At 50.3% G+C, this 20,086-nt stretch overlaps 6 protein-coding genes across 6 annotated transcripts; 3 read left to right on the forward strand and 3 right to left on the reverse strand.

The window, feature by feature from the left end:
- Positions 1–1,380: 1,380 nt before the first annotated feature.
- KD926_009890 (uncharacterized protein) lies at positions 1,381–2,874 on the reverse strand (the record flags this gene model as incomplete). Its single annotated transcript, XM_053102382.1, has 4 exons — positions 1,381–1,716; positions 1,823–2,120; positions 2,169–2,350; positions 2,419–2,874. 4 exons carry the CDS (start codon positions 2,872–2,874, stop codon positions 1,381–1,383), a joined length of 1,272 nt encoding a protein of 423 aa, XP_052954122.1.
- Positions 2,875–3,827: 953 nt separating this feature from the next.
- On the reverse strand, positions 3,828–7,817 carry KD926_009891 (uncharacterized protein; the record flags this gene model as incomplete). The annotated part of the gene is made up of 6 exons (XM_053102383.1): positions 3,828–6,530; positions 6,893–6,914; positions 7,230–7,279; positions 7,344–7,406; positions 7,508–7,672; positions 7,767–7,817. 6 exons carry the CDS (start codon positions 7,815–7,817, stop codon positions 3,828–3,830), a joined length of 3,054 nt encoding a protein of 1,017 aa, XP_052954123.1.
- Positions 7,818–8,451: 634 nt separating this feature from the next.
- On the forward strand, positions 8,452–9,357 carry KD926_009892 (uncharacterized protein; the record flags this gene model as incomplete). Its single annotated transcript, XM_053102385.1, has 3 exons — positions 8,452–8,655; positions 8,721–8,818; positions 8,895–9,357. The coding sequence occupies 3 exons, from the start codon at positions 8,452–8,454 to the stop codon at positions 9,355–9,357; spliced, it is 765 nt and encodes a 254-aa protein (XP_052954124.1).
- A 1,004-nt stretch (positions 9,358–10,361) lies between these two features.
- KD926_009893 (putative MFS transporter) lies at positions 10,362–12,041 on the reverse strand (the record flags this gene model as incomplete). Its single annotated transcript, XM_053102386.1, has 4 exons — positions 10,362–10,994; positions 11,052–11,593; positions 11,656–11,764; positions 11,826–12,041. 4 exons carry the CDS (start codon positions 12,039–12,041, stop codon positions 10,362–10,364), a joined length of 1,500 nt encoding a protein of 499 aa, XP_052954125.1.
- An 807-nt stretch (positions 12,042–12,848) lies between these two features.
- KD926_009894 (uncharacterized protein) lies at positions 12,849–14,356 on the forward strand (the record flags this gene model as incomplete). The annotated part of the gene is made up of 4 exons (XM_053102387.1): positions 12,849–13,025; positions 13,315–13,506; positions 13,564–13,863; positions 14,042–14,356. The coding sequence occupies 4 exons, from the start codon at positions 12,849–12,851 to the stop codon at positions 14,354–14,356; spliced, it is 984 nt and encodes a 327-aa protein (XP_052954126.1).
- Positions 14,357–15,180: 824 nt separating this feature from the next.
- On the forward strand, positions 15,181–16,722 carry KD926_009895 (FAD-dependent monooxygenase; the record flags this gene model as incomplete). The annotated part of the gene is made up of 4 exons (XM_053102388.1): positions 15,181–15,594; positions 15,653–16,319; positions 16,406–16,481; positions 16,551–16,722. 4 exons carry the CDS (start codon positions 15,181–15,183, stop codon positions 16,720–16,722), a joined length of 1,329 nt encoding a protein of 442 aa, XP_052954127.1.
- Positions 16,723–20,086: the final 3,364 nt, after the last annotated feature.

A 20,086-nucleotide genomic window follows, 5' to 3' on the forward strand; every position in this document is an offset into this window, starting at 1 on the left:
TCGTCTCCCCTAGCCTCCACACCCTGACTGTCCTAGTCAATTGATTATTCACACCTCGTCCGTTTCTGTATTCGATCCCCCCTTTTCTTCTGTTTTCCTCGGCATATGTTGAACGTTGGATGCTTGCTGCAGTGAACTGAATTGAATTGAATTATTGGTCTGGCTTGTGATGGCGTCTTCTTTGTTTCCCCCTTTTTTGCTTCAACTTTCCCCTGTCCTTATTCTATATTCCTTCTCTCGGCCCAATTCCGTCCTGTCCTGTCTCGTGTCTTGTCTAGAGCCAGTTTGGCTCGAGGTGACTTGATTGACTTGACTTGGCATCGATATCTCATGGGCCTTTCTACCTATTATTATTTTGTTCCCATTACATCTTGATCTGATCGTAAACGATTTCGAAACTAGTTTGAGGATTTTTCTTTCTTTTATCTCTGGGCTGACGTGACGAGACCTCTTCTTTATCAAGTTTGATGATTTTTTTTTTGACTTGCTTTTTCATGTTATTATTTAGTTAGTTATTTGAGATAGCTTACTTAATTCATTGGAGAATAGTTCCTGTCTTTTTACAATGTCTATTTCCTTCCCTTTCTCTTCTTTCCCCCTTCAAGCAATCAGAGTTAGTTGTCTTTTTTAAGAGTGAAAAAATATAGATACATATGGACCCTGTTTTTCTACGATAGTGCAGATTCTTTGTATCCCGTCTCGCTGAGCGACGCCTTCACCAGTGCCCACGCCAGATCAATCATCTCTACTTTCGACAGCATTGGCAATTGCATTGAAACTTTTGTGTAATGGCTGCCTGGTCTGGTTTAGCGTGTATAGGACCCACAGTGGGTTTCGTGTAGTGGTACTTCAAGCATCTTTCTCCACAATCCGAGGCACGTTGAAAGGTCTCTATATAGTAATACCCTAGCTCAACAAGTCTGTCGGACAGCTGCGTGGCCTAGAAATGACGCACATGTGTCAAGATTGTCTCGTTACAATCCTAAAGCCCCTGCAATTATATCAATATAGAATAGATAGAAATTAAATCTTTATCTATTTTGGATCAAGATCATAACTATCAACCAAGCCCCGAACTGCAAAACTGGTCAAGAAGCCCCCGGGGCCATGGCAAACTGACTGGCGTCAGCACGGTAACAGCCTATCAGGCCTTCATTACTCTCGGGGTTATAGGTAGAAAGATAAGACTGCGGGCTTGATCAGTCTATGCCTAAGAGAAGCGAATTACTACGTGTCTCGCTAGGGGGGTTTTTTTTTAGCTATTGATTACAAGAGGATTTCCCAGCGGTCAAATTGCAACCAGGGATAATATCTTCCTTCCGGATATAATCTGGAGATATGTTCATTAAGGCGATTATAATCCCGAGGTAACTTGATAAATTACGCGCGTCTGAAGACTACGAAATCAATTTCCTCCTTGCCGTGGACCGTCGTGTTCACGGAAATCTGACCTCCTCCCGGAAAATCATGCTCTGTGGAGTGTCCCCGGGAGGTAAACACAGTCCAGATGCCCGATGGAAGGTTCTTAACGTCGAAGGCGATATCAGCCCCCCGACCTGTCCACTCACGGACAGTGAGGATCAAATCACCACGCTGCTGGTCCCATAAACCTCGCAAACAGTCGACGCCTTGCGATAAATCAAGCCCATCCACATACGGCCAATCAGCCAGGATATCTTTCGTCCACGGGCCGTCAAACAATTTCTTCTGGCCGTCCTAGACGTTCAATCGCGCGTAGCCGATCGCAGCGTTGCCTGAGAAAGGGTCCATATGTGTCCAGCGACCCTCGTCGTCCGTTGCTTGATCATTGCGCGGATAGTACAGTTCGCCGTTTTCCCAACTCCGAGAGCCACTGGACGACATATCCGAAGGTCGGCTCGTTGTAGGGGAACTTGATTCTTGAGCGATTTGCTTTGTAGAATTCCCGAGCGTCCTGCAAAATCTGCGACGGGTCTTTGAGATCCGTCCCCCCCCGAGCGAGAGTGGCCCCGTAGGCACCGGCAACCATGGGATTCTGGAGCTCGATTTGACCGTCAATGTTCGTAATGAATCCAGTGGCGTGGTTGGTGAAGCCGACACGAACAAATTCGGGGTTCCAGGAGTTTATGAATGCAGCGGCCCTAGAGTGCATTAGAAAGATATCTAGGAACGGGATGCACCCCTCTTACCACGCGGTAAATCCCACACTTTTCGCAGTCACCACTTGACTCTGCTTCAACATAAGCCAGTCTTTGTAGAGGTCGTTTCGAGAGATCATTCCGTGCTTTTCTAACGCGGACTTATATTTCTCAAGAACCTCGTCCAACACGTTCGTACCATCACGCACATCATTCATGCGGATAGCAATGATCTGTCATTATCAATCATCAGTTTCGCTACCAGGGAAAATATACTCAGTCAAGGGCAAAACAAACATACCGGAAACTGATTACACGCCACGAACACCAAATTCGGCTCACAGCACACCCCCACCCATTCATTCCGCTTCATCTCCTCCAGCACAGCTTTTTGCAAACTCCGATTATCATACTCGAACATCTTCGGCCCCATCCCCCAGAGCAGGGTATTCCATCGAAAGCTCAAACTCCCCGCCCTCTCAAATTCATCGTCATCGAACAGCATCGCATAGAGACTCGTCATGAGCAGCAGATGACCACTATACATGATGTTTTCCCTCACGACCGGATTCGCCCACGGCCTGCGGAGCTCCTTCAGGCTCGGGTCGACCATGATCCCGGACTGGGAGGTGAGGTACCAGTATGACCACATGTCGCGGTGGAGCATCTTGTGCACTAGACGGCGGAGTAATGGCTTGAAGAGGCCTCGAAGGGCAGGGAGGCGGTGGTAGTGCGTTAGGGCTGAGGCGTAGGTCATTGTGGCTAGTTGGTGGCGGTATGCGTCGAGGAACTCTTGTGCGGGCTCCTGGGAGCTCGTGTGAGGCCAGTCGCCATCAGGGACAGAGCTGAGGTTGTAGAAGTGGCGGAGGTGGCCTACTTGGTCGAGGGATAGCTTGGGGTATTGCGAGATATCGAATGGCAGTGAGATGTCGCCATCGTCAACGGCAGGGGACACTCACTAGGTGGGCGGAGTATGTGGTTAGTCAGTACTGACAGGAATCTAGGGTAGGTTTTTATACAACCTAGAAGGCTACTTGAAGTGGCTCCCTCTACCCCCGTACGGTGTGTATACTCCGTAGTTGAATACTAACCAGCAAGTCACCCCCACTTCGTATTGCGAGTCAATGTCACTTTTTTATGCTTCAATACTGCCATAAATATAAGCACTAAACTCCATACTCTATACTACAGGTCGTTGACCCTCCTTCCGCTAGATAAGCGGGAGGGAAGTGGACTACCTGCACACATTTGCCTTTAATAGAAGGCGGTTTACCTTATATCATTATAGATATCGTATGATCTTGAATGAAATAGACTTCTTCCATATTAGGAAAGTATTGTGCAGGTAGTCCACGGCAAGTAATGGCGGACAATACACGCATAATTCAAGGATTGACTCCGTAGGCAGGTCCGTAGTAGCCGGGGGCAGCTCACTTACAATGAAAGAACAATATGACGTTACCAGACTAGAAGAAGAGGAACGGATAAGATGAAGCATGTATGTATTTCAAAGGCCCTTCCTTCAAACACAAGCCAACTAAATGGCATCAAACCAAACCAACAAAACCTGCGCCCGTCTCTTTTGAAAAGATAGAAACTAAGTAAGAAATCCAATAATCGCTCGTCGTACTTGACTTGAATAAATACACATGAGTGAATCAGGAACAAGGAAAAAGGAAAAAATACATCTAGATCTAGATCTAGCTGGTTCTAAGAAGCCTCGTCATTTGCAGACGGAGCCGAGGGATCTGGAACTGTAGCAGCGGAGACCGGTGCTGCCGTTGTCTCGCTCTCTTCTTGCTTGGTCTCGGGCTTTGGTTCCTCAGCCTCGGGCTCAGATTTCGGTTCCTGCTTCTGTTCCTGCTTCTGTTCCTGCTCCTCCTCCTTTTGCGTCTCCTGTTCCGGGACGGCTTCTGGAGTTGGGTTCTTGGGTGTAGCTTCAGCAGCAGCGGGTGCGGGTGCGGGTGCGGGCTCATTGGCCTCGGTGGAAGCAGGCTTGGTATCTTCGACGGCTTCTTCGACGGCTGCCGAGATAGGTGGAGAAGAGGTCTTGGGGGCTTCGGTAGCGGCAGGTTCCTGTGGAGCGTCTGCTGGTACATCAGACTGGGGAGGTAGTTCCTCTGGCTGAACACCAGACCGTTCTTCTGCTGGCTGTAATGGTTGTTCTGAGGGCTGCTCGGGTTGCGATTCGGTTGTTGGTTCTTCTTTTGACGGTTCTGCCGACTGCTCCTCTGCGGAAAGAGCCTCTGCCGATGGAGAAGCCTCAGCTGGTGCTGGCTCTGCGGCTGGTTGCGGTGCTTGTTCAATGGATGGCTCCTCAGTCGGAGGTTCAAGCTGTTCCTCGATCTTTTCCGTGACTGGCTCGGTAGGCTGGGGCTTGGGGTCTTGAGTATTCGGCTCTGTGAGTTGCTCTGAGGATGATTCTGTAGCCGGGATCTCGGTGGGTTGCTGAACGGTTTCTTCAGCGGGGTTTTCGGGCTGCTCCTGAGAGATTGGCTCTGCCGTTGGTGCCTCAGGTGCCACCGCTGTTGTTTGGTCCTTGTTTTCAGCCGAAGGTTCCTCTGATTTGAGTACTTCAGCGGTTTCTGGTTGAGCAGACTCATCTTTGACAGGGGTCTCCTCGACCTGCTTCTCAGGCTGCGACTCGCTCGGTTCATCCGTTCGACCTTGATCGGCGGAGTTGCCTAGGCTGGCCTCTAAGCTGCCCAGAAGGTCAATGTCACTGTCTACTTGTTTCTCGCTCGGCTGGGCATCTGTCTGTTCTGGCACAAACTCCTCCTGGGCACGTTCGGGCTGTGGTGCTTGCGTAGGGCCTGTCGGGATCTCCGTAGTCTGCTGCTCAGTCCGTTCAGGCTCTTGTGCCACCGAGTCACTCTGATCGGCCATGACTACATCTTCGGGCTCCTTTGCTTCAGCGACGGCAGGCTGTTCAGTGTTTTGGCCCTCGGGAAGTTGCATGGGCTCTGAAGTCTGGAAAGTCTCCTGGGTATTTTCCTGAGGTGGTGCCGTAGCAGGTTGTTCCGATGTAGTTCTCATATCTGTTGAAGCGGGTTCGGGTTGATCGTCGGTCATCTCGACATCCTCTGCGGGTTCCGTCTGGTGTGTGAGCTTTTCAGGCGCAGCAGGTGTTGCCGATTCAGGATGCGACTGTGAGTGAGCTTCGGGCGCCTGGGGTAGTGAAGGCTCGGCTGGGGACTGTGAAGGCAACTCCGAGGACGGCGCTGAAGTAGCAGCTGGGACTTCAGTAACCGTCTGCGGAGCGGCATCTGATTCCGCAGGCGCTGCTACAGGCGCGGGGACCTGTTCAGCGACCGGAGGCTCGGAATCAGGAGCAGGCGTGGGCTCAGGTTCGGCGCTGGTCTGCGGCAGTGGGGTTTCGGGAGTCTTCGCATCGAGCATGGACTCATCGCCCTCACCATCCTCGCTGTCATCACCCTCATCACCGTCGTCATCATCATCATCCTGACCAGCCTGCTCGCCCCGAGACGCGTCTGTGTCCTCTTCCTTGCGACCAGGCTGCGCAGTACCGCCCGCAGCACCGGATTCGGCCCCGTGCACCGTGGCGGCATCGGCCCCATCCCCAGGAGCAAACATGACCTTCTTCCTCCTACCTTTTCCAAAACCCTTGGCCTTGCGCTTAGGAGGAGGAGGGCGTCTCTTCGGCGGAGTCATGACCGACACCGAGCCTGCCTCGGCAACTACCACGCCTTCAGCATTGACCACACCGACGCCTTCGATAACTGTACCCGGGGCGGGCGCTTCAGGGGTAATCGTGACTTCGGTATTTTCGACCGCCAACTGGGTATCGTCTGTGACTTCGCCTTCGATCCGATGTCCTTCAGGGACCCAGGCTTCGTAGATCGAGATATTCCCACTCGCGGAGTCAACCTTCCTGAAGCGGGTCCTGCGCATCGGGGTAGGATTGCTAGTCGAATCAGTGCCCGCGGCCGTCGCACCGTATAGCGAAGGCAAGCCGGCGCGTCGCTTAGCGAGGAACTCGACCTCCGCCGCCTCCAGATGCCTCGGGACTGCCGCCCACTTGCGAGCGACAAAGCTGCGCTCGGCACTCTGAATCAGCGGCTGTTCCTCCACGTCGGTGACTTCCTTCTCCTCGTCTTCGGAATCCTTGTTGGCCGGTCGGATGTAGACGCAGCCGGCGCGAGCGGCGCGGAGCAGAGCCCGACTCATCGGGGTCAAGAGGTGACTGTCCCTAGGCATGGGGTGTTCGGGTAGTGAGGTTTTTCCACCGGGACCTTGCACAAGGGGATCGGCGTCATCCAGCTTCGGCACCTGCGAGATGGTCTGGGATTGGCGCGTCCATCGTCGGACGGGGAGGCCCTCGAACACGTCGTGATCGATCTTCGAACGGTTGGCATTCTCGCCGAATTGGCGGCCGGAGCGCGACGATCGGAACTGTAGAGGGTCAATCAAGTCAGATCCATGCAAATAAAGCTACTTGTTCATTGACAAGTCCAGTCGCGGGCAGTGCATTGGTGAATATTGGCGAATGGACTGAGCGCGGAGGAACGTACAGTGGGTGGCATGGTGCTACTGTCGTCCCTCTAGGGGCATCGAGAAGAACCGTGGGAAAATAGAGAATTTAATGGAGCCGAACGCAGCGACAGTGAAAGTCCCGCGAATGCAGCGGCAAAAGAGAAAGAAGGCAGTGGCCGACAAGCCTGACTGGGCGGAGAGTTGACGGAGAGTCGCCGTTGCGATGCGAAGCGCGGCTGCTCCGTCGGCGGTGCCACGTGACCAACACCGCGATTGCTCACCAACAGAGGAACTTCTCCAGGTCTACAGCAGGGCTACAAGCAGTTCTACCAGGCAGCAGTCGCCAGATGAGCGAAGAATTTTCATTGCAAGGGATAAGGATCAGTGCTACCAACAATGTAAATGGGTTCATTAAAAATACAGAGAGCACCCCAAGTCTAAAAGATTCGAATCACTCCGAACGTGGCGCTATCTTCCTCGTACTCCTTTTTGCCAATACCAAAATAACACCCACCCCCTCAGTATCAGTAGATCGACAATTTAGTCCCAGCTATAGAGCCCGTTAGAAGAACTGTACTATAGTTGAAAACATCAACGGAGGGCCAGAGGGAAACTCACCCGGTATCCTTCTGACGGACAATATCACCTTCTCCGCCGGTTTGCTTTCCCTATTGCCAGTCGTCAGTCCAGGGTTCTAATATAAGCGTCGTGCATGAATCATTGCCAACTAACCGTCTTTTGGCCTTCGACCACAAGCTTGTCAAACTGGTAGAACTGACTGATTATAGTTTGCCTCTAATCCCGACGTCAGCAATCCATTGAAATTGTATGTTGCAAGTTGCAAGTTATTCCCAACGCTATCCGTGTCCGGCAGGGTGGGAAAATTGGAGACCGACCTTCATCATGCGCAAGTTCTGCAGACCATCCTGAATCTGCTCCTGGACCTTCCTAGCCTCCGTTTCGTTCTGGTGCTCCCGGAAAGCGTCCTTCGTCCTCCGACGGGCGTACTCGCGAAAGTTGAAGCTGGAGAATTGGGACGATTGGCGCAGCAGCGATCGGAACTATAATTGAAAGGGCACGAGCGACCGAAGTTAGTCTGTCTGTGGACGTGAACGCGTGGGGAGTCGAAGCTTTCGAGAGGAGACATGAACATACCAAAGATCGCACCTGGAAGGCAGTGTCTCGCTGTAATGTGGGCACCGACATGATGGATGGATTGAAAAAGCACGAGGGGTGGAGACGATGTATATTGGAGAGGAATATATCGTCGGAAAAGGTGGAAGTAGCAAGGTGAAAAGCGATCGCCTGGCAGAAGTCCGATGGCCGACTAGAGTACTCCGTTGCCTCCGACTTTCCCGGTTTTAGATCAGCGTTGTCGCAACGCAGTGAGATATGACGAGCGAAAAGGTCGGATCTGTCTCGTAATCGCTTCGACTCCTGGTTTCCGCGAAAATATTCACAGAGCGCCGGATCGGAATATTCGAGGTCGCAAAGCACGAGTGGCGTCCAGCCGAGAGAAGCTGCGCTAACGAAAGGGCGCGGGGAGGCTGAATAATGCAGACCTCCGAGCAACAGATTCCTAGATCTTGACTATCGTACAAGAAATAGAACAGATGAAATCAAAGGAAGTCACTTGTTGATGGGGAGGGGACGGTATGCAAGAAGATAGAAGGGGGAGGAAGCGATGACGGTTTGCGCGGGAAATTCTTTTTATCGACGGAGTTATCGGGCTGCTCGGCCGACCTTCGCCTTTCTCCATCTCCATCTCCAACTTCCTCGCCGCCTGCTCGTCTCGGTCGTATCGCATTTCTCGCGTCACCGTCCCAAGTATTCTCTCTCCATGGCACAGATCCCCACGCCGCCTGCATCCCGGCCAGGCTCAGAAGCCCCCGAGGTCGAGCTCAAGGAAGCTCCGGTCTCTGACTCCTCCGCGGACTCTCCCGCGGACCTGCTGCAGTCGCTCGACTCGCTGTTGGAAAAGTACCTCGACCTTCTCGACCAGCACCAGAAACTCCAGACACAGTTGGCGTCCCGCATCTCCTCGGTATGAAGGACATGTATCTCAATCGATCATCCTGCAACCCTCACTAAAGGAGTTGGGGATATTAGGGATTCTTCTCACTCGCCCAGGCCAACTATACCTGTCCCCCGGGTCGGAGGTATGGCGCCGACTACTATGACGAGCGGATGAAGGCCACTCGAAGAGTGTGAGTGTATATCAATAGACTAGTTCAGCCGCTTTGGTCACTGTCGGAATACACGTTAACCAAGCTGCATTCTTAGAGCTCTGCAATCTCCTCTAGACCCGACAAACGATGCCACCGTGACCGATCGCGAAGACCCGACCGGAAAAGATGAATCGAAGACCATCTTCACAATTGAACCAGTTACGAACGAAAGTTCCGAGACCCTTTCTGAGACGAAACCAGACGACAGTCCGAAAGAAGCGCCCGACACGAATGTCGAGGATTCAGAGTCCACAGAATCGCCCGGAGAGACCGATGCAGACTCGACAGCTGCACCGAAGCCTGAACCCGTGAAAAAGAAACCCTGCTCCTCGGACCCTATCCGGTGGTTCGGCGTCCTGGTCTCTCCTCATCTCCGCAACGCTCAGAAATCATTCACCGATGTGTTAGAAAGCCCTGTGCCACAATTGACAAGCACGGCGTTCGAGATGCGAGCGCTGGAAAGCGAAATCAATCGCGTAAGGAGCATGTTAGGGCCAGCAGGAAGTGACGACAAGTAGACCTGCGCGCTTTCCAAATGTATATTTCCATGTCATTGATGGACGTGATTCCTTTTCGGCCGGCCATTTACGGAAGGGAGATAATTCTTCTATCCTCGGATCTCATAAACAAATGAATCGTATGATCGTAGAGATCTGCTCCATAACTTAATCCCAACAATTCGATCCACAAATAAGTGACGTATCCAAGATGATTTTACTCTGTGCATGGTAGAATAAACAACAACGACGCATTTGAATTATTTATTTATTTATTCTCTTTCCTCCAACGAGCCCACCGTGCGCTACGGAGTATAACTACCTTACAGAACATCCACTTCCGTCCCAGCAGCAGGAAACTGTTGTTTTACATAAAGCCAAGCCCACTTCGATATGAAATCCCACAGGATATATGAAGATTCCCCTTTAATTCCCTCGAGTTGAACACATACCAGGTAATCAGATCAATTAGGTAAAGGTACACCGAGACACTAGCACTCAGTAGTGCTGTAACCTAAGCTGAAGGATGTACATTAACTCCTTACTACGAAGTACATACTACTCCAAGAGGATTCTCATGAATTAAAATAATGGATACGTAATACTAATAAGGGTTAGATCCGGCAGGCAGGCACTGGCCGGGCTCTGATCCTGAGGCCCCCATTCCTTGCCCTAAACACTCCCTACTTTAGTTGACGGCGATGTGGAACCGGTTCAGTCGGAATCCGTGCTCGGGTTCCTCGGGTTCCTTCAAATGGTGCAATGGATAGTCTAACTTTATTCAATTAATCTTACCAACATTCGCAGGTTCCCGAGGATCTACTTCCTGGGAAGTTGTGAATCCTGGAGCGGTTCGATTTGGATGCTTGGGGCTTCCTTCTATGATCGTCTATGCCTGCTAGATCTAGACAGTAAGGAAGGAGCTGAATACTCGTATGTCAGAGGCCAAAGTATCACAGTTAAGTAACTATCTTGCAAATTGTTACCAATAACTAACTAGTAGGAGACTACTACCAACATGCCTATCAATACACATAGCGGAAACTCTTATTCTCCTTGTCAGTAAGACCAACCCAAGCCGTCTCATCCCCGACCGTCTCCCCTCCCTGCTGCCCGGCCTGAGCACGATCCCTGCGCTTATTCTCCCAGACGTAGTACTGCCACAGCACGACGGACAGAACACCCGCGGCCGCCTGAGTAGCAAGCACTGCGATCTTAGCCGGCCGGTAATCCGGGGCGTCACGGGCCTGGAAGGTCTGAGGGCCGATGATGTTACCGATGGAAAAGGAACCGGCCACCAGGGCGCTGGTGAAGGCGCGCTTGGTGTATCCGGCGCAGTTGGCCGCCGTCCAGTGGTAGATGACGGGCAAGGGCGCGACGATGGAGTTAACGAGGTAGATGCCGATCAACACGCCGGCGCGGTTGGTCTTCGGCAGGAAGGACAGGAGGCCGCCGCCGATGATGCCCGGGATGCAGCAGAGGAAGATCCAGGCCCATCGGTTGGCGGCCTTGCGGATGCCGATGCCTACGAGCAGGGTGAAGAATATGCTGACGATGCCCGAGGGGGTATTAAGCAGAGCAGAAACGGGGCCGGAGAAGCCGAAGGAGGCGATCAAGGTGGATGAGTAGGTGGTTACTACGCCGCTGGAAACGGATTGCTAGGAGGAAGATGTGTTAGCAGGTGTACGGGTCTTGATAAACGGGATGAAGCTTACCAAAACAACCTGCAAAGTCAACAGCCAGACCTGCACGTCGAAAACGGATTCGATGATGTGCTTGTAGTTGAACTTGGTGTTGTGGATGCCAGTTTGGTTGACACTGACATGCTTGAGGATGGAGATCTTCTCGTCGTCCGATAGGAACTTCGCCTTCATCGGGGTGTCGGGGATGAAGAAGAAAGTGGCAACACCCACAATCACGGTGATCAGACCCATTACCAGGAACATGATCCTCCAGCCCTCGAACGAGTTATGGACATGCTGGAAGCCAAAAGAGATGATTCCTCCGATGATCTGAGCCACACCCAGACCCAGGTACCAGAAGGTAAAGCGAGGGGCTTGTTCTTGCTTCGTATAGTACTGGCTGCTCAGAAGCATCAGGGAGGGCCCGACAGTGGCCTCGAATATACCGAGGAAGATTCGGGACGTGAGAAGAGTCGGGTAGTCTTTGGCACCGGCAGCGGCGGCCGCAGCGACACCCCAGAGAGCGACGTTGATTCCCAACCACTTGGCCGGTGGAACCTTTTGCAGCAAATATACTGTCGAGCCGTTAGTTCTGTTGCTAGTAGGACGTCCAGTGGTGGACAGGGGAGGAGTTCACCATTGGGAACCTCAGCCACTAGATAGGCAATGAAGAAAGCACTGGCAGCATCGCTGAAGTTGTTTCCCTTCAGTCCCAGATCGATTTTCATGCCCATGACGGCAGCATACTATGGGGATAGCCGGTTTAGCCGGAACACCCTCGTCTGTGGTAGTACGAAGGGAACTCACGTTGTACATGACCTTGTCGATGAACTGCAAGAAATAACAGCAGAACATGAACGGCATGATGCGTAGATCAATCTTGCGCCGAGTTGCTGCCAGATCAATATGATCGGTATTTTGGTTATCGGCATGGCTGGCCAGATACTCCCAGGCCTGGTCGACCTTGGCCGGGGCTACCGGTTTGGCACCGACATCAGGTTGCTTGGAATCGACTTCCGACATGGTTGAATATCCTCGCTGACTTGAAACCGTCAGAATCAAAGAGGAGCTATAGTTTGGTAGTATCAGGAAGAGAAAATGCCAGCCAGGGGCCAAACTGTATGTATATAAGGAATGTAGGAAGTGCTAGTAGACTCACCAAGGATAGGCAGGCCAAGAAAAAGAAATAAGTAGGACGAGGGGCAAGAGCCAGAAGGCAAAAGCAAAGCAGAGAAAAAAAGGAGATGAAAAGTTCGAATTGCCGGACAAGAGGCAACAGAAAGATAGGCTAATATGAAATGATTCCCAAGTGTGGTACTCTCGCCGAAGCCCCCCCGGTCTAGGCCACCGATAGGTGGCAGTAGTCGATGAACGTGCAATGGTGATATTGCCTTGGTGCATTAGCCCATCAGCACTTTGACTGGGTCAATTTCGACCCTGATCCACGCAGAGTTCAGGGTGGAGAGTTGTGTTACCAATGGCCTTGTTCAAAGTCACACAGGATCAGATCCCTGTGTCTCGTTGACCACTTGCCTTCTTCATCTAGATTAATTCCACGCAGAAGAGAAGAAGAAGGATGGAAAGAGTGCTGGATGGAAAAATAAATCAATAAATAAAATTAAAAAATAAAGCATACGAAAAAGAGGAAAAGGAAAAAGGAGAGAAAAAAAGCAAAGGATTGGCCAGGGTTCCGTGGGATTGGGACGATGCAGGCAGACCGCATCGAAGCCCTTGATATACGTAGGGTTCTCACGATCTTGATATCCCTTGCGGAATTTTGATCCCACTGCTGGTTCTGCGTCTATACGCCGATCCTTCTTGCTATTCACGATGGGCTGGGTTCACAATGCCACCCCGGAGGTGAACGCACAGTCGAATTATCCTACGATATTGGGAGTATGTTTCTCTCTCACCGGGGCCATGATGGTCGTCGTGTGTCTTCGTCTCTATATCCGGATTCGATCTCGTCGTATGGCCGTCGATGACTACGTGATGATTGTCACGATGGTGAGTTCCAGTCCCATCTGCGTTTGTTCGTGTCTAATCGCCATTCCCGCCATGTTCAGATATTCAGTATCATCTATAACTGTCTCTGCGTGGCTCGTAAGACCTCATTTCTTACCACTTCGCCCCGATCGCGTTCCTCGTCCTGACCGATTTGATGTTAGAAAGTCGATATGGTTTAGGGCTTCCGCTGGTTCTTCGGCCCAAGGCCAATCTCGGATACTACATGAAGGTGGGAAGGTTCGGGTCTCTTGATATGCTTTCCTCGCTGAGACTTGATCCAATCATCTAGTTGAATTTCGCCGGTCGACCGTTCTATCAGATGGGCATAGCTGGATTCAAGGCGGCGCTATGCCTCAGCTATCTGCGTCTCTTGTCGGGCACATCGAAGAAACTATACCGGGCCGTGATCTGGGCTGTTTTGATTATCTCCACGTTGGGACACTTTGCTGCGACACTGGTTCTCATTTTTAACTGTCGTCCGGTCGGGAATTCTCTCTTCTGTCTCTCTTTCCTTGAATTGAAGCTGATATAAAAACAGGTTCAAAAATCGTGGGATCCGACCACCGAAGGAACATGTCTTCCCTTCGGAGCCACCAACTACGCTCTCGTGGCGTGGACGATACTCTGCGACGTGGTCATCATCTTCCTGCCCATTCCACTCTTGCTGGAACTAAACGTCAAGCCGGCGCAGAAGGCGGGTCTGCTGTGTTTGTTCCTTCTGGGGCTGTTCACCACCGTCTGTTCAATTCTCCGACTCACCCAGATCAGCGTGATCGCCTACGGGGACGGAAATTCCACGATGCTCGTGCTCTGGGGCACGATCGAGTTCAATGTCGGCGTACGTGATGATCCTGATCCAATTCATTTCCACCGTCTCAGCCCGATCCTCGCACTAAATCAACACTAAACCCTTCGGCCCCTCAGGGTGCCATTCCCCGCCAATCAAGGCCTGGCGGATGCCTCCCGAACGGCCGAAGGAAAAGAAGCTTAGATGAAGTCACTAACGGACCTTTAAGAATATTATTACGTGCTTACCTTTCCTCGGCCCTCTACTCAAAGGGTTCGTCAGCGATTTTCAGTCCCGAAGCGCCTCCAAAGGAAAATACCGCACCGACTCGCACTACGTCCTGCAGTCCTACTCAAAGGATGACCGGCTGCACGGTACCAACGTCTCCAACGTCTCTCAGATCGCGTCCTCAAAACCGAAACGGACTCCCAGTGAGGAACTGATCCTAGACAACGGCAGCGATTCCGAGACCACCGGCAACAACGGCGCCATCAAAATGACAGTGGAGTATCGCGTCTCCATTGATCGAGAGGAGAGCCGTTGAAGTCTGGACTGCACGACGCCTTGAAAAGAATTAGTCATATACAGTTTAATCTTGCTAGTCCGCTAGCCCGGCAGGCTAGGAAACACTCCTTGAAGAGGGATAATCTCATAATACACACTTTTTTCTTCTGTCTCAAGTGACTTGGGAGTCCACGCCACTAAATGCTCGGTGGCAAGCCTTCGCGCGAGAGGATCACCGAGACAATCCTGCGACGAGCCATCCTCCGTCACGGAATATGGTCTGATTGGGGATACTTGCGTTGACGCTAGAAAGCAATCCCTGTCAGTGCAACCTCACTATCACCACCATGACGGACCCACTATAGATTAAACTCTGGCGCCTGGACAATGGTGGCCGACTGGAGTCTACAGACCATTCCGTCAGCTTTGTTTGGACATCCCGATGCCGAGAGTGCCTAGGATGCTAGGATGCTGCCAGGATTGAGGCCTTTCCTCGTCGCCGCCACGGATTAAGCCTTCCGGATGGATTTTCTTTCCCCCTGGATACTTAATTTGCATCAGTAGCGCCGGAGTATTCAAATTGAGTGGCTAGCCTTGTCGCCGTCATTTTCGGCCGGGTATGGCTGTAATTGAGCCATAGATCAGAGCAGTCATAGTAAGAGTAGTTGGAAAGGCAGGCTCGTATCCGCCACTTCGTATCATGTCGGAGGAGGCCTCCAATTTCTTTTGCTCACAGTCGATCCGATTATATCCGGGGCAGATCCCTTGATGCGCCTTGACCGCCCGTCTGTCAAGTCATCGCATCGTACCTATCGCACCTCCCCATCGTGCCCGCATTCCACCGAATTCTGAAAACCAACGACAATGAAAGAAGAAAAGAACCAGGCCACCAATTTGGCCCCGAGACCTGAATCGCTGCCGATCCTAATTATCGGGGCGGGAATCAGCGGTCTCATCCTCGCCCAGTATCTTCGTCGATCAGGGATTGCCTATCAGATCTTTGAGCGCGATGCGTCGATCAGCGCTCGAGCCGGCGGTTGGGGCCTAACTATGCACTGGGCACTACCTGCCCTCTACGAGCTGTTGCCCGAGGATGTCAAGGTCCAGCTCCCGGAGAGCTTTGTGAACAAGGAGGCCGTCCAAAATGGCGACAAGGGCCGCTATCAGTTCTTTGACCTGGCCACGGGGGAGGCGCTGTGCAGCGTCCCTGCTGCGGAGCGCATCCGAGTGAGTCGCTCGCGGTTCAGACAGCTTCTGACGACGGGGGTGGACGTCCAGGTAAGTATTCTTTGCCTTTGCTACTCTTATCGTTTCTAACAGGGGTACGTCTCCCTAGTGGTCTAAAACCCTCGAGGATGTCCAGTATCACGACGATTCAGTCACCGTTCGCTTCGGAGACGGCACCTCGTACCATGGCGCTATCGTAGTCGCCTGCGATGGCTCGCACTCTCGTGTCCGCAAGTCTCTGTACCCATCGAATTATCGAAATGCACCCTTGCCCATTCAGTTACTTGGAGCCTCAACTAGGTACTCGGTCGAGCAAGCGGCCGCCGTGCGAGCTCTAGATCCATACTTCTTCCAAGGAACGCACTCGGAGTCGAACGTATATCTCTATTTCAGCTGTGAGCTACCCAGTCGCTATCGTGATCACATGTATTTATCACAATATGAAAACAAGCGAACTCCTTCTGATATAATTGAAATCCCAGTCCTCGACAGTCCCTTCAACTTCGATGACAGCCCGGACGGATACCTCTGCCAGGTCATCGTCTCCTGGTCTGAAGACAGAGGAATCGATATCCCAGCCGGAGACAAAGAGCGCATCGCCCTGATGAAGTCCCTTACAGGAGACTGGGCCGAGCCATTCCGATCCCTGGTCCACGATCTGCCCGACGATGCCGACGTAGTCTCCATTAAAATCGAAGACTGGATGCAAGAGCAGGGAACAAACGAGCAGCCGCGAGCGGTGTTGCTAGGTGATTCCGCTCACTCAATGACCATGTGTGAGTCTAGTCTCTCTTTCTACTATCCTCTAAGGGTTTGAGATCAATTGCTTATATTTGTGATGTCGGTATTGACGCGTGTATAGTTCGCGGAGAAGGCGCAAACAACGCCATTGTCGACGTGCTTGATTTCACGAGGAGAGTTAATCTAGCATCGATCAGGTTTGTTCCTCCCTCGGAGTAAATATGTGCTTCACACAGGGGTAATGTATCTAACTCTGGTCCATATAGTCAATCATCCACGGCTTCTATCCGCGACAGCGTCAGGGAATACGAAAAGGATATGACTTCACGAGCTGGCCAGTCGGTGGAGAACTCTCGGAAAGCCTGTCTGGACGCGCACAACTTTTCGATTATCAAAGCGGGGAACAGTCCTCTTGTTGCGCGGAGAGTGCTTAAATAAGGTAGCTTGACGAGACTCTAGCCTGAGTTGACTAGGCCCAGAGATACAGGCCCATGGAGCTTCTAGGGCCATAGAAATATTATGGTTTATGAATTAGTAGCTACGTTGGATCTTGTAAGTTTAATAGCTTCGCTAAAAGGGTTTGTTTTCTTCGAATTTAAGGAATCTCCTGGCCCTGTAGAGATACATCCCAGTGATTTGACACATGTCAGCACAATCTATTCCCCTATGGAATATCTCTATTATCTTAGAGAGAAATTCTCGAGCCTCCATATCTTGAACCTTCAATAGATAGGCCTCACCAGGTAAGTATAATGTTGATCGATTGGGGATGCTACTTGCCAGATTCATGAATACGCCGATTTTGCCCGTCTTAAATTCCTCATTCTTAGCTATGCACAGACTTACCCATGAAACCAGAGTATCAATTCTCACTACACCTTTGACATCCATTGTGTATGGGCATACAGGAAAAAGGGTTCCTTCTCATCGTACCATGTTTCTCATAATCATCACTACCTCGATCATTTCGTCTCTTAGGCGTACCGTCCACAACCTCAAGTCAAAAAGAAGTATTGAACCAAATATTTGTTTAAAACAAGCCCACATAGAATAAGTAGATGCTTAACATTGAAGTCATTACATCCGTACTTCTTAGCATTAGCATACTCTAAAAAGTGTACTATAGACAGATTTCTCCATAAACATCTACCAGGAGCGAGTTCCCAGTTTCTATATAGTGAACAAGCAAGAAATAATTCGAGTAACTGCTCTTCACTAAGATATCGTAGAACTTCTCTTTTGTTCTACATAAAGAACGTCTCGATAAAATCTGATATGCTCTCTAATAGAATACTTTTTGAACGCAAGAGGATTGACGTGTCCAAGGTCGTCAGAAAAGCTGATAAAGAATGACCAATATGACATTGTGAGACTAAATTAACAGTCTTTGGGCAGTCTTATTATTCACTGGGAAGATATTAATGACGCCAGCGTAGCCGATGAGCCATTCCAGGGCCTAAAATGGGTGCATTGGGCCAAATAATAGGTATTCACCGAGTTACACAGCCCGGCGACTCGACCAGGCAGTAATTTTGGATTTCCGCAATTCGACGTCACAACTCCTAGGAGGGGAGCTTGTTCGAAGTATAGTGAGAAGGTGATGCTGCCGGTGATAATGGTTGAATGGCTCGCTGCCCCTTCTACTGGTAATTCGTGGTCTGACTGCAACTACAAGGGCTCGATTACATTGCTGCAATGTATGATGGTCAACTTTGCAGAGTTTCTAGCATGTCATCCGTTTGTGGGCGTCTTGAGGTTGGTTCTTCGGTCGGCAAACCATCTCTATTAAGGCAACTGGCAAGGAAGCCCAAATTCCCCGTGAAAGGTAGCACAGCTGGAACTGATAGCAACACTGCGAGCATTGGGATGCTTACCATTGACGATGGATTCTATGTATCTCTCGAGTCAGATGCCTAAAACGTGAGTTCAGTGCAAATCTACGAACTGAGGTAGATGTGTCAATTATACAGTCTATTGTTTTATACCCTGATTTAAGTCCTTAGATGATGCTTCTGAAGAGAAGGAGGACTAGGAGACTGTTTTACATCTCTGTATCAGTCTTAATACTCCGAACCATCAATGGCTTGTCTTTGGTACACACTTAACCACATATGTATGACTTGAGAAAACTAACCTACGAAGTTGGCCATGATATTTACGGACAGGAAGATCACGAAAGAGAGCTGTGAAGCAAGAGAAGGTAAAAAGAAAACCACCGGTCCACCATATATATACTTAAGGTATCTACCCTTATACTTCATAAACTCGCAATAAATGAAGGGTCGTGTTAGACCGACACCCCCACGTGATGTACTAGTCCTATTCAGGCATTTCCTTTTTTGGCTGTATTATAGGGTTCTTATCATAGGGTAAGCTATATATTCGCCACCAAGTGCGTATGCTGAATATTGTATGTTGCTATCGCCGTCGCCGTCATTATTACTGCAGCACGTTGCTGTATACAGTAATAATGGCTTCATTAAATGGCTATCTTCAAGGCTACGAGAGCGACGATCCTCCCAACGAGCAGTGGAATGAGCAATTCGAAGAAGAGGAATTGAATGAGCAACTTCATGATCGTATCCCTCTTCCCCCCGGACTACAAACTCAACAATTCGATTCATATGATGAAGTCATTGAAATCCTCAACGCTCATGGACATGATTATGGCTATGCAGTCAATAAAAAGCGCGTTAAAAAAGTCAAATCTGGCTCCCATATAAAGAATGTATGGATTTAATGTTGAAAATCGTTCGGACTTCTAACTAGACCAAAAAGCAAGGCTGACTGATGGTTCAGTCCTTGTAGTACTTGATATATCAACAGATTGCACCCCAAGTGAATTGGGTTTTGCTAGGGTTTGGCTTCTTAATTCGGCGGGGTTTTCATTCAAGATTTTTAGGTTCTTGATAGGATCTGCCCTTACTCCCTTGTTCATTTGTGCTCGATAAACATAGACCAGCGTCGACCGGCATTATCTCTAAAAGAAAGTGACATTAGAGACCCGATATGTTTGACACGGATCTGCCAGGTTACTACTCTGTACAGAGTGAAATGTTTCTCTCTGTCCATAGACATAATTTACTGACGGCAGTCCTCTGTTCTATAAATATATCTAGTCTACAATAGACCAGAGCATAGTGATATAAAATCGTGATGGAGAAAGCCGAATGTGGGTATTAATATAAAGATGCTGCTAGTTCAGGATCTATTGATACTCGGAGACTCGGACACCACCGAGTATTAATTCAAAAGCAATGTAAAAAGTCGGCGCTTTGGATTACCCAAGGACTTTATTTATCGAGCATGATCCATTTGGACAAATATAGCATCACTAGGTGGCAGGAACGGAGCCGTCAATCGATCGAGCATATGGGTCAGGGATCCGCAGTCACGGACTATAGGTTCTCTTGAATAAGTTGTATCAGAAACTCGAGGGAGGGGTGAATGAGCACAATCATGTGTTCCACAGAGTTCTCCCAAGGATTTTGATACTTATCGAGTCTCAAGCCATGTCTTATCTGGCCTACAAAGGCCGTCCTCGTTCATTTCGTGCCCGTTTGAATACCCGCCCGTGGCGTCTTCATGATTCTTTGGGCATGCGAGCGTGCCGTTTGTGCAGTGTCTGAGTCATTATTATTGGGAAAAGGAAAGAAGCAACGAGGGAAAGAGGAGCCGTTTTATTGGTCTGGGAGGATACTAACCGTTTTCAGGGGATATAGATTAAGTGGCTTCGAGCTCCGAAGAGTCTAAGAGACCAAGGCCCGTGAACCAAGTTATATTTAGGGAAGTCCCCATAATT

Source organism: Aspergillus affinis (assembly GCF_023601865.1).
Source record: "Aspergillus affinis strain CMG 70 chromosome Unknown NODE_73_length_178438_cov_86_647956, whole genome shotgun sequence".
Classification (NCBI taxonomy): Eukaryota; Fungi; Ascomycota; class Eurotiomycetes; order Eurotiales; family Aspergillaceae; genus Aspergillus; species Aspergillus affinis.